Here is a 14,857-nt window from a genome sequence, read left to right on the forward strand (position 1 = left end):
GGCGAAAGCTATATTCGTGATGCGAATATGCCCGTATATGTAGCTCAAATCCTTTTCTGTAAATAAAATTCTAACCATTTTATTAAGAATAGCCTGGAAATGTTCGTAACGATGTATCATATGACATTTGGTTAGAGGACACTGCAGGATGTATTCAGATGGAAGAGTGAAGGTCTCGTAAAACAGGAACATACTATTAACATTTCTGTTATAATACAGCGGTAACTGGTATGACGATGACATACTTCTAAATGCACCTGATAAGGATTATTTGTATAAAATCTTTATCTATTTTAATAGCTTGAGAGTTGTGGAGGCAATGTGTAGCGAGCGCACAGGTGTACAGCCTGTACACCGGCTTGCACTTTGAATTTTGTGATCATTCCGCCATTTATCGCTATGTTATAACAGAAATGTCAAGCCTGTGGGTGTTACACGACACTCATATACTCACAACCTTGATGAGTCTTATCATGAGAAGGACAAGTTACAGTTTGCTCTATGAATTGTCAGTACAACTTTTAGTAGAAAATTTTGTCACTCTTGGTTCTTTATACACACACACACAGTATAAGTCTATTTTTTTTTAACCTGGCAAACTTGCACTTAGCTGCTTGCCCCAAATTGGATGGACATCCAGCCTGTTGTCCGAATCTCACAGTTATGTTTTCACACTGTTCCAGAATTGTGATTATACGGTCATAGAGCGAGTTAGGAGCTAAGTTATGTAAACTTATGTAAATACCAGTTGTAATAAACGTAAGTATTGAGAACTTACATACCGAATTATTATATATATTTAAGAATTATGAAACAACACTTACCGAAGCCGTAGACTAGAAATATGTTTCAAACGCAGAAACTTTAATGTTTAATTTCTGGCTAGATTTTTAGCACAATCATGCCATTAGCGGTTTGGAAATAACAAAAATGTGTTTATTGTACATTGCTGAAGATTCTCGAACGCCTAAGAACAAAAAAAACTATCGTAGAAATTTAGGCTTGGCGGAAAAGTTGAGGAGGTGAAGTTGTGGGAGGAACAGCCGGGGAGTTGTCGTCTGCACACTCCATTTACAACCAGAATTATTCAGCTTAGAATCGGCTATCGAGCTGATGCTTCACTATATATTTCACCTATTGCAGCCATGGCCACAAAAGACGATACAGATCAAAGCACACATGAACAAACTTCAAACACCAAGCAAAGACACCTGAAAATCTCTAGTTGAAGAACAGTCAATTTACTGAAATTTTACTTAGCAGAGAGTAGCACACTAGCTAAAATAAGTATTCATAAATTCAGTTCACGTTCAATTTGCCTTCATACATATCCTAAAATATTAATGACATTCCGTCTGCAGTATTTTTGAAATGAAAAAAAATGAGCATTATGATATATAAACATCTTAATGATTATTTTAGGAACACAAGAGCACCACAACCCAGATTTGAACTTCCCGCTGCGAGGACGTAAACCTTGTGTCAACCCTGTGGCTGTTCCTCCCACAACTCCACCTCCTCAACTTCTCCGCCAAGCCTAAATTTCTACGATAGTTTTTTGTTCTTAGGCGTTCAAGAACCTTCAACTATGTATAATAAATACGTTTTGGTTATTTCCAAACTGCTAATAGTATGATTGCGCTAAAAATCTAGCCAGAAATTAAACATTAAAGTTCCTGCGTTTGAAGCATATTTCTAGTCTACGGCTTCGGTAAATGTTATGAATCTGATTGAAAGATCCGATAAGTCAAGCATAAAACCCAATAACGTTTGCTGTATTTCGTTAAATTTTCCATGTTACTCTAATACATAAACCGTCATCAACAGTTCACTTAAATAGCCCTTCAATTGCCGTTCTTCTGTGGATTTGGTCCTTAAATCTCACTTAAATAGCCCTCCAATTGCCTTTCTTATGTGAATTTAGTCTTGAAATCTATCTATAAATAAAAGGTGGGGTATAAATTATATAAGAAAAAATATCAGTGTCGATTGGAGGACATACAGTATATTAATCATTAGAGGACGTTACAACGTTTTCCAAAAGAACATTTATAATAATGCAGTCACATCTAAACCAGTTATCAGGACTACCGAATTACTTAGCTTTTTATTTTTGTCTTTTATTCTGAGATTTATGTGCTCATTAACCCTTCTCATGGCATTTACTTCCCTGTAGATTATTATTGTTAGGTGTTATGAATCAACAATGAAGTAAATGAGAGAAATAAAGCCGTTCTGATTGAAGAAGAATCCATGTAACTATAAGTGTAGGTCGACATTATTCCTTGGTCCATAGTAATAACTCTGAAGTTTATTTTTAATGACATGAATAAATCCCTTTTATTGTCTACCTCAGCTGAATTTCCTTCATCTGTAGTCATTCTGAATAATTAATAAGCTCTAACATGATCGATAGAAGGTAGGCTTTATGGGGTATGCTGTTTTAGCCATAAAAGGAACAATGCTGTACTCCCTTTTCTACTCTTCAGTATCTCATATCCCTTTAGCTTATAAGCTGTTGCCTAGAAAGACAATTTCTTAGGAGGAACTATACAACTTCTACCCTTATTGTTCTGAAGTTCGTAAATATTTTCACTGCCTCCAATTTCAGATCATTGCATAGTACTGCATTAGACAGGTTTTAAAAAATGTTTATTCCTGTACTTTACACTGAATTGTAAGACATCATTTTCTATAAGTTTTCAATTTCAACTCCATGTGTGCGGTCCCAGTCAAACCCTAGAACCATGGCATAAATTTAAATCCCCATATAATTTGCCATTCTTTCTTCTAGAATCATAAAGCAATTCTTGAGTATCTTTTCGTAAATGGTCAGTGATTGACATCAATATGGTTTCAGCGCTTAAATGGTGGGGCACATCCTCAAACGATTTCCAAAACTATTACCCCAACGAGAGCGAAATAAAAGTCAGTGGGGTTTTTTTTAATTGTTTTGATACGATAAAAGTCAGTTAAGATATTCTTCATTGTGGTTTTTCCTTCAGAGACGATGATCTTTCTTATCAGGATTCATTCTTTGACATTGCTATCAGTATCGTTCACGATCATTAGGCGTTTTTCGTTGCTTATTTAGAATGAAAGTATCAAAATGAAACATCCTGTCTCAAGTTGTAAGACCTGTGCATATCCATCCGACCATGATCATTACCGAAACATCGTGATAGCTTATGAAGAGAATCTAAAAACAGTGAACAGTAAGCTTCCTGTATACTGTGAAGGCATATCTATTCTGGTGTGGGTTTTCATATGTATTAGGGATACAGGCCATACCATAAATTAAAGAAGACCAAGCTGGTTTTTAAAAGTAGCTGCCACATAAAGGAAGATTCTGGAATCTGCCATCATGAGTTAAAATGATAATATGATCCTGTCAGGACACTGGATTTCAAGTTTCACCAAAGAGCTAATCCAAAGGCCTCTTCACAATCAGGTGTTCACCCACCGGACTCATATCAGTTGTTTCCATATTTTATTATCATACATGAGATATAAAATGCATATCAGTGAACTATTGGCCTAGGCAGGGTGTTACACTTACAGTATCCATTTGCATAAATCAAATTGGCTATTACAGCTGAATTTAAGATAAGGGTAATGGTAATGAAAGTGATGTTTACTTACTGAATCCATTTATACTGTATTATTTTAATTGTAATATTAAAAAAACTGATCATCCACCATATGCATTCAAGTAGGCTAGGCTAATATTTACGTTCTCAAAATCATGTGATTGAGGCCTTCTACCAAGATAATTAGGACAATCATTATTTAGTTCTAAAGGAAACAGATTATTACTGGAATTATTTATATTTTTGTGCCTAGAAGAAATGTAAAGTATACAAAAAGATAAACTAACATATATATTTCAAACTAAGATCCCTCAAAACTAGATAACCACTGTTTCTTGATTCGGTCGTCTGTCCATGCCTGATGTTGTTTATGCCAGTAAGTGGTGCTCATGCAATAGCAAGTGATTGTTAATTATGAGATATAGTTATGAATTGTTACACAAGCCATAAGTTTGGAAATCTGGTTTGAATGCCTATCTTAGTATAATCTACTGAAGATGAAATTTGCTCTTCAATTATAACCTGGTACAGTGTGATTTACCAAAAATGAAATTTGCAACTACAGGCCAATTTCTATTCTCCCTGTGCTCTCGAAAGTTGCAGAAAAACTCATTTTAAGCCACTTCATAATTATGTGGAGTCTAAAGGATTGTTATCTAATAGTTAATATGCAAATGGGAAGCACTTGGGTACCTGCGTTGCTCTTTTATTTGACATGTCATTTGCAAGAGAACCTTTATCAGGGTTTTGAGTACAAAGTAATTCAGATAGATTTTAGTGCTGCTTTTATTTAGCAAATCACAAGGCACTCATTTATAAACTTCAGAACCTTGGAGTGGATGGATAAGTTTTAGGATTATTTCAAGGTTTCCTTACAGGTAGGCAGCAGCAAGCTGCTGTTGATGGGATCTTTAGCGAACCAAGGCCTATTGTGTCTGGAGTTCCTCAGGGTACTGCTGTTATTTTTAGTGTACACACGTGATATAGTCGTTGACCTGTAAAACATGATTGTGTAGTATGCCTATGAAACAACACTTTTGGGTGTAGTAAAGTCTCCACTAATGAAAAATGAAGCACCTCTAGTCTAAATCATGGCATGGAGTGGATTAGTGAGTGGTGTAGTTGGTGAGGTATAAGGCTAGATCTCGTACAGATTTTCCATCCCATCCTCCTCTTCAGGTGGATGGGACTATGATGAATGAGTCTGAAGCTTTAATGATTGTTGGAAGCTTGAATTTCAAGTCAGTGGCCCCTTCAGGCTTCTTCCATGTGATTAAGGTTCATGTTTTGAGTAATGATAATAATAATAATAATAATAATAATAATAATAATAATAATAATAATAATAATAATAATAATAATAATAAAGTAAACGAAAGAATTTTAGTCATTTGAAACCCTGTTAATGACTTCCAAGTGCATATATACTGTATATGTAACTACTTCATGACTAAGAAATATAATTCTGAATCGTTGTATTATATTGTTGTATGCATCTACTGGAAACTGAGACATATTTCAAAATATGCATGAAGATAACCTCTACAATTGTACTGAGATACAGATGCTTATTTTTATATGACCAGAGCATCGACACTGCACAATATGAAAGAATTTTACAATTTTCATAGAAACCTGTAGCTCTCGCACAATTACGTTTGAAAGGGAACTGTCCGCAGGATCGCTCAGAAAGTAAAAAGGAGGAAACCAGCCGTTTCAGCGTTTCAAAAGGGGGCAATTTTTCTAGAAATCCCCTGGGATTTGTATCTTTTAAAGATGCAGTTTCTGTATAAAGGCCATCTCAAGAACATTTGAAAGAGAGCCTTTTCTCCTGTTTTAATTGCATATTCGTTGGCAATGCATGTAGCCCCAAAAAAGAAACTTACGGACAGAGAAAGATAGTTGCACTTTCGTTGGTAAATATGGTGAATTTATTCTTTTGAAACTAAGAAATTATACGTTTTATGTTGCTCTGTCAACATACGCAGTGATGATTATAAAATTCGAATTATCAGTTCACGTATAAGCATTTTACTATGGCACATTTAAAATATTTTAATGGTAACGATTAATTTTTTTTTTAATTTGTTAACGGAACTTGCAAATCTTATGCCAAAGCATAACCCAAAGGAAGTAACCGAGAAGAGAGCTTAGTGTGAAAATATTTTATCAGGAATATAGTCAGGTTCTGTGAATCAGAAAATACAGTTATGTTAGGTTAAGCTGATACTGTTTTATTTGAAAGCTCGCCTCTAGTAGATGTTAAAACCATACTTACTCGTCTTTCCTCATATTTAATATATAATGGCTCACATAACCACATTTAATTTCACTTTTCCTATAATACATGCATATATATATATATATATATATATATATATATATATATATATATATATATATATATATATATATATATATATATATATATATATATATATATATATATATATATATATATATATATATATATATATATATATATATATATATATATATATATATATATATATATATATATATATATATATTTATATATATTATATATATATATATATATATATATATATATATATATATTATATATATATATATATATATATATATATATATATTTATATATATTATATATATTTATATATTTATATATTTATATATATATATGTGTATGTGTGTATATATATATACACAACGCACACAAACATTAATCTAAAAATGTCGCTTTAATATCAGTTTGCTCTTCCTCGAAAACAGTACCGAAGGGGATATATAATTTATGAATGGTGACGAAACACTTATCAGTCACAATTCCCCTTCAGTATTATTTCCGAGGCAGAGTTAATTGGACGTTAAACAACATTTGTAAATTATTGTTTGTGAATATATATATATATATATATATATATATATATATATATATATATATATATATATATATATATATATATATATATATATATATATATATATATACATATATATATATATGAATATGACTTTTATCACATCACCGTGATTCATATACAATCAGTAAGCTACAAACGTCCTTTAATATCCAATTCGCTCCACCTCGGAAATAATATATTTTCATATACTGTATGTTACGAAGGAATTTTTAGTTGATATTAAGTTCGTCGTCCCGTGGGCTCGAACCAACGAAGGACAAGAATTCAGGACTACAGTGGACGCCTTAAACCACACGGCTAGCAAGTGAGGTATAAGTGGATATCGGCTCCCATCTACAAATCCCTGTCGAACTCAGGTTTTTGTATTTAGAGTCAATATCCACCCACCTCTGCCATGTTGACCCTGTAGTGCGTTTGTCGCACTCAGCCATATTATGACTTTTTATCACATCACCGTGATTCATATACAATCAGTAAGCTGCAAACGTCCTTTAATATCCAATTCGCTCTACCTCGGAAATAATATATTTTCATATATGTTACCGACGGGGAATTTTTTAGTTGATAATAAGTTCGTCGTCCCATGGGCTCGAACCAACGAAGGACAAGAACTCAGGACTACAGTGGACGCCTTAAACCACACGACCAGCAAGTGAGGTATAAGTGGATATCGGCTCCCATCTACAAATCCCCATCGAACTCAGGTGTTTGTATTTAGAGTCGATATTCACCCACCTCTGCCATGTTGACCCTGTAGTGCGTTTGTCGCACGCAGCCATGTTATGACTTTTTATTACAACACTGTGATTCATATACAATCAGTAAGCTACAAACGTCCTTTAATATCCAATTTGGTAACATATATGAAAATATATTATTTCCGAGGTAGAGCGAATTGTATATGAATCACGGTGATGTGATAAAAAGTCATAATACGGCTGCGTGCGACAAACGCACTACAAGGTCAACATGACAGAGGTGGGTGGATAGCAACTATAAATAAAAACAACTGAGTTCGATGGGGATTTGTAGATGGGGAGCTGATATCCACTTATACCTCAACTAAAAATCTTGCTGGCCATGTGGTTTTAAAGGCGTCCACTGTTGTATATGTCCTGAGTTCTTGTCCTTAGTTGGTTCGAGCCCACCTGGGTTCGACGAACTTATTATCAACTAAAAACTTCCCCTGTCGGTTAACATATATGAAAATATATTTTTTTCAACGAAAAAATAGAGCGATATTTTTCATTGGATATTAAAGGACGTTTGTAGCTTACTGATTGTATATGAATCACGGTGATGTGACAAAAAGTCATAATATGGCTGCGCGCGACAAACGCACTACAGGGTCAACATGGCAGAGGTGGGTGGATATCGACTCGAAATACAAACACCTGAGTTTGATGGGGATTTGTAGATGGGAGCCGATATCCACTTATACCTCACTTGCTGGCCATGTGGTTTATGGCATCCAGTGTTGTCCTGAATTCTTGTCCTTCGTTGGTTCGAGCCCACGGGACAACGAACTTATTATCAATTTAAAAATTCCCCTTCGGTAACATATATGACAATATATTATTTCCGAGGTAGAGCAAATTGGATATTAAAGGACGTTTGTAGCTTACTGAATGTATATGAATCACGGTGATGTGATAAAAAGTCATAATATGTCTGTGTGCGACAAATGCACTACAGGGTCAACATGGCAGAGGTGGGTGGATATCGACTCTAAATACAAACACCTGAGTTCGACGGGGATTTGTAGATGTGAGCCAATATCCACTTATACCTCACTTGCTGGCCGTGTGGTTTAAGGCGTCCACTGTAATCCTGAGTTCTTGTCCTTCGTTGGTTCGAGCCCACGCGATGACGAACTTATTATCAACTAAAAAATTCCCCTTAGGTAACATATATGAAAATATATTATTTCCGAGGTAGAGCAAATTGGATATTAAAGGACGTATGTAGCTTACTGATTGTATATGTATCACGGTGATGTGATAAAAAGTCATAATATGTCTGTGTGTGACAAATGCACTACAGGGTCAACATGGCAGAGGTGGGTGGATATCGACTCTAAATACAAACACCTGAGTTCGATGGGGATTTGTAGATGGGAGCCAATATCCACTTATACCTCACTTGCTGACCGTGTGGTTTAAGGCATCCACTGTAATCCTGAGTTCTTGTCCTTCGTTGGTTCGAGCCCATGGTATGACGAACTTATTATCAACTAAAAAATTCCCCTTCGGTAACATATATGAAAATATATTATTTCCGAGGTAGAGCGAATTGGATATTAAAAGATGTTTGTAGCTTACTGATTGTATATGAATCGCGGTGATGTGATAAAAAGTCATAATATGGCTGTGTGCGACAAACTCACTACAGGGTCAACATGGCAGAGGTGGGTGGATATCGACTCTAAATACAAACACCTGAGTTTGATGGGGATTTGTAGATGGGAGCCGATATCCACTTATACCTCACTTGCTGGCCGTGTGGTTTATGGCATCCACTGTAGTCCTGAATTCTTGTCCTTCGTTGGTTCGAGCCCACGAGACGACGAACTTATTATCAACTTAAAAATTCCCCTTCAGTAACATATATGAAAATATATTATTTCCGAGGTAGAGCAAATTGGATATTAAAGGACGTTTGTAGCTTACTGATTGCATATGAATCACGGTGATGTGATAAAAAGTCATAATAAGGCTGCATGCGACAAACGCACTACAGGGTCAACATGGCAGAGGTGGGTGGATATCGACTCTAAATACAAACACCTGAGCTCGACGGGGATTTGTAGATGGGAGCTGATATCCACTTATACCTCACTTGCTGGCCGTGTGGTTTAAGGCATCCACTGTAATCCTAAGTTCTTGTCCTTCGTTGGTTCGAGCCCACGGGACGACGAACTTATTATCAACTAAAAAATTCCCCTTCGGTAACGTATATGAAAATATTTCCGAGGTAGAGCGAATTGGATATTAAAGGACGTTTGTAGCTTACTGACTGTATATGAATCATGGTGATGTGATAAAAAGTCATAATATGGCTGCGTGCGACAAACGCACTACAGGGTCAACATGGCAGAGGTGGGTGGATATCGACTCTAAATACAAACACCTGAGTTCGACAGGGATTTGTAGATGGGAGCCGATATCCACTTATACCTCACTTGCTGGCCGTGTGGTTTAAGGCGTCCACTGTAATCCTGAATTCTTGTCCTTCGTTGGTTCGAGTATATTACTTTATAAATTCCAGGTATAAGCAAAACCTCCATAGAATTACGTCATTATTAAGGCATTTTGGGAACGAGATACAAGAGAAAATTCTAGAAGTGGAAGATGATGCCACTTCCTGAGAAAAACTTTTTGGGCCCATTAGAATACGTGATCAGAGCAATGCAATCTTACAAAACGTGACATAATCGATTGAGAAAAGTGCTTTTACTCTCAAAAAGGCTAACGTTACTCAAACAGAAAAACGCATGGGATGAAGCTCTTAACAAAATCTCAACACGATCAAAACAGACGGCAGCTGGCTAATCATAAACGGCATGTTTTTAAAACAAAACGAAAAACCCGAGTTGGTTTCCAGAACAGTATGAGACAAAATCTTAAAGAACTCGACTGCTATTTTTTCACTTGTCAACGCATTATCTTTTGCGATGACAACTGAATCAAAACATGGCATCTAGTCTGACTCGAATCTGTCTTTCCCGCTACTGTGCTATTATCAAGAAAGATATTATTAATTCTAAATAACTTTATCTAAATCACTAACTCTTTTGAGATCTGACATTACACTACATACGATACTTCAACAATTATTATTATTACACATAACATATGATAACTAGAAGAGTAAATACATCAAAATCATGGAAAGATATACATTTTACAAGGCAATATCATGAAAATTTACAATATATATATATATATATATATATATATATATGTGTGTGTGTGTGTGTGTGTGTATGTATATATATATATATATATATATATATATATATATATATATATATATATATATATATATATATATATTTATATACATACATATATATAAACATATAAATAATTGTGTTTTATTGGATTGTTATTATTCTCTAAGTATTCCTAAACTAAATCATTCATTGCTGCTGAGGTTTCTGCTTAGTAAGCATCATTTTTTTAGCAACATCCATTATTTGCACTTTCAGGCAAATAGGAGATTATGTTCCATCGATGTATTTCTGTCTGTTTACGTATCGTTTAGGAGGATATGAAAAGAACGGATGAACGGATTTTGATGAAAGTAGAATACAAAATTCTTAGGGTAATCTCTCCACATCATCAACTTGTTGAATATTCATGAAGGTTTGTCGCCATGGAAGCAATCTTGTCGATTACTTATTCACCTAGAACAGGTCGTGTCCTTAGGCCTAAACCTGGTGTCTTATTCCCTCCAACATCCTTAAGCGAAGCCCTGTGCTGGTATGTGACAAGCATAATCTTAACCCTAGCTAACTTTTCGGAAGAAATCGGAGGATTATTAGAGAAATTTATTTATAATTATTAAATGCCGTGTAAATCAGCAGTTGATTCATACGATTTCTGGCTTAGTAGTAATGTGGTCATCAATGATTGTTCTTGTTGTTCTCTTGAAAATGCTTCTTCGGATCGTGAATGATTAACACTAGTGATTCAAAACCGCGAAAGGTTGATTTATCAAGTCGTTTACATGTTCGTCATGAATTAGAGCATGAATAGATGTACACATTCTGATAGAGTTATTTTATAGCAGCAGATCGTCAGGAGAATTGTTATATCAGTGAAAATCAATTTTCTCTACTTGTATTCCTCTGATGCACATGAGAAAGAAACATCGTCTTTCTTTTAAGTAGAAATCACCAATTACTATTTTGGAGTGTGATAACAACTAAGAATAGCGCTCAGTGATAAAGTGTCTCTTAACATATCATTTTGTTACCAGTGCTTGTCTTTGGAATTGGTTATATATGACTACAAATTCAGATAGCAGAAACGATTTTGGGAAACCAGATGGCCATTATTTGATTTCGGCTGTATCATTTACTATTTAGGAACCCTGGGAGGAGAGAAGTGTTTAATAAACAATGAATAAAATGTTTAAAGCAAATAACAGGAATTTTTTTAACGTGAGTCGCAAAAAATTACTGGTAACACGTCATTTAACGGATCTTTCAAGGTGATATACGAATTTTGGATGCAATTGGGATATATGTCGCTGAGTGAATTAGGGCTCTGGAATATTGAATGAATAATTAAAAGAATGAGTAAATAAGCTATTTAGATAAAATATTTCACGGTCGAGTAAGATTTTCATGTGTCACGCCTTTATCTCTGGGCTACCATGGGCGAGTGATACAATTAGAGTTTTACATTTTGTTCTCTGCTTCAGTGACACGAATTGTTATCACAAAGAAAGCAAATCCAATCGTTTTGAGATTACAGTTTTTACTTGTCTTTGTGAAAACAAGATTACATTTGCATTTAAATGGCAAGGCCATTGGAGACAAGGTGAAAATTTATATTCTGTAACAAAAGTAACTTTTCCTAAGGTTGGGCGTTGATTAACATACAATTACTTTTGCACTATCTCTTTGAAGTTTGATTTCCTTGCAGCCTCCGTATCTTTCGATTGGTTAGGGCAAATTTCTTCTGTGCGGAACAATAAGGGAGGCGATTTTTCTCTTCAAACGCGTGGTTATGATTGCTGAAGTAGGTCCTTACAATAACAATATTTTCTGTAGATAAAGTCCTTGATACAATGACTTTGGTTGCCGTAAACGTTAATCCTTGAAACATCCGAAAGCACCTTGTAATTGCCGTTGTCATGTAAGACGGAACTCTCCAGAAGGGCTCCACCTGAAATGTTCATAACAGAAATTGGACTGTTTCATTGTTTATGTAAAACTGCAATACGAAAAGGATTAACATTTGTAAATCACTAGAGAGGGCTGTGTCATGATTAATGTGGCTCAGATTAATCTAATGAATAAAGAAATTAAACCTGAGATATAGTTTCAACTTTTGTGGCATTCGTTATAAGCAAGTGGTAGAAGTAGTAAAGTCTGAAGTGGTAAAATTAAAAATCATAACGGAAGTAGATTGTAACTTACATAGAATGGCTCCAGTGCAAGAAGACCCACATTACCCGTTGTTATGCCAAATGGATTGGCCACACAGATGTTAATATTCACTATATCGGCATAATGTTCTGATTATAAAAATATGTACTATACAGAAATAATACTTACTTGGCTTAGCAGAGAATATTATTGTATATTTTGTTATTACTGACTCAGAAATACTTGGTTTGGTGTTTTTGTTGGCAGTGCTAACTCTTCCACTAAGGACCTATAGAAAATTGATAAAGGAAAAGAACTTAAAACAAAACATGTCCGCTGATATCGATCTTGGGTTATTTTTACATTTCATTAACAAAGTAACAATGATTTAGATATGAAAGGATCGAAAAAATCATAGATATTAGGACTCGTCTCTTGGCCAAGAAAGAAAGAAAGATATCCGCTAGTAACCAATATATGACGTCATTACATCTAAAAGAAGCATGATATATTGTAATTCTTTTTTCTTTTTTTTCTTATATTGTTGAGTGGGACATACACTGAAATCTATTTCGTCCTTTTTATTTCCATGTTCCAGTGTTTTTCGTTGTTATATGACTCGAAGATTCATGTTTAGTTAAGCACTGGGTATTTCTTCCAGTGCCTTGTTGGCAGTTCCTTGTGCGTACTTTTGTTTTGAGCAAACTAACTCTTAACACATTGTCCCACCCTTTCTTATTTTGTGCCCCTCACTTTCATTTTGCGTTTTCATAGTGCAATGAATTTTTCGAGGATTAAGGGAAAAGTATATAGACACCCCTTATGTGCAATAGACTTTTGAAAGCACCACATTTATTTTTTGGTAACCAGTGTAAGAGATGCTACTTGCCTTGACTGTAAATGGAAAAGTATATAGACATTCCATATGTGCAATAGACTTAAGGAAGCATTACTTATTTCTTTTTGGGTGACCAATGTAAGAGATGCTACTTGCTATAAGTGTAAGCTTTGATTGGAGGAGATTGGTTAATTGGAAATTATCTATGTGTGCATATACAATTGTCAGTTTGCATATACTCTATTCGTTGAATGAAGTGTTAGGAAAAACTCTTTTGTAGAGGGTAGTGAGCGCAAACTTTGTACATGCACGAATCTATGTAGTAAAATGTGAACTCCATGAACGGAGCCCTAAAGCTATGGTGGGTCGGTATGGATGGTTGGGTTTTGTATTAAATTGTATAAAATCTTATACGAATGGTCTACATATGTAAAGATAAGAGAATTTTCGTTTGGTAATATAAAGTAATCTCAGATGTAGTGTTATTGCTATCCTTAATTCTTAATAAAAATTATTTTCACTTGGGTCAACTACCTGGTCTTGGGAACCTCACCAAGTTGATAAGTTGGTAAAGAATTTAGACGCAGTCCCAACAAATTATCATAACATGATAATTATGGACTTACGTCTGTTAACTGATTTGTTTCTTTTATCTAAAATCGGATAGTAACGTAACCATAGCGGACAAGGGTAGTTTGCATGTTTTCAGCATATGACAGAGGACTGTAGGAAAAATGCGAATAAAATTAAAACTAACATCATAATATTTTTGTTTTCAGGCGATGGGTATACATTTAGGGTAAAACAATCAAAGATAAAAAGTTCCCCAGGTACATTACGCTCGCCCTTTAATACAAAGAATCTTCCCTTTGAACTGAGTGGAACAGTTACTGAAATAGAAACTAAAAGCTGTTAAAGGCAATCCATCCTGCAGTAGAGAAAAAGGAATTAAAGAAGATTTATGAGCAACATCAGTGCATTACCCTTGGTATTCCCATCGAGGAGAAAGTCATAAAATTCTTCAAAACACATATGTAAGCAATTCTTTAAATTTGACATGCAAGAGAAAAATATAAAGATTTTATAATTGGGATGAAAAAAAACCAGGCATCAAAACAGCACGCCAATATTTTAGAAGTAGATTTATAATTAAGATTTTGTGATCTATCCAAGTGAAGTCAGAAATAACTTGCACACCCAAATTGTTGAGTACAGTGGGGCTATTTTAATGGAGAGATAAATAAAAAAAACTGATAGAACAGGACTCTTGAGGAACATCACTATTGCTTCTCCATAGTGGTAAATGGTTCTTGGGTATAATTATCCTGCTAAGGGATTCAGAGCCGATGAAACACGGTTTTTGGGCAACAACTTTTTATCAAAGCATCGAATAAAGGTGAAAGTTGGTAAGTGTATATTTTAT

At 34.8% G+C, this 14,857-nt stretch overlaps 1 protein-coding gene across 3 annotated transcripts in view; it reads right to left on the reverse strand.

Moving 5' to 3' along the window:
* Positions 1 to 11,189: 11,189 nt before the first annotated feature.
* LOC136828666 (uncharacterized) overlaps positions 11,190 to 14,857 on the reverse strand; it is a 67,953-nt gene continuing 64,285 nt past the window's right edge. For all 3 annotated transcript variants that reach the window (XM_067086732.1, XM_067086742.1, XM_067086753.1), the window contains 2 exons: positions 12,786 to 12,885; positions 11,190 to 12,393 (listed from right to left, as the gene is read on the reverse strand). In XM_067086732.1, the coding sequence (XP_066942833.1) occupies positions 12,233 to 12,393; positions 12,786 to 12,885 (261 nt within the window). In that variant the 3' untranslated portion in view covers positions 11,190 to 12,232. The remainder of the gene's footprint in view (positions 12,394 to 12,785; positions 12,886 to 14,857) is intronic.

This window comes from Macrobrachium rosenbergii, chromosome 3 (genome assembly GCF_040412425.1).
Source record: "Macrobrachium rosenbergii isolate ZJJX-2024 chromosome 3, ASM4041242v1, whole genome shotgun sequence".
Classification (NCBI taxonomy): Eukaryota; Metazoa; Arthropoda; class Malacostraca; order Decapoda; family Palaemonidae; genus Macrobrachium; species Macrobrachium rosenbergii.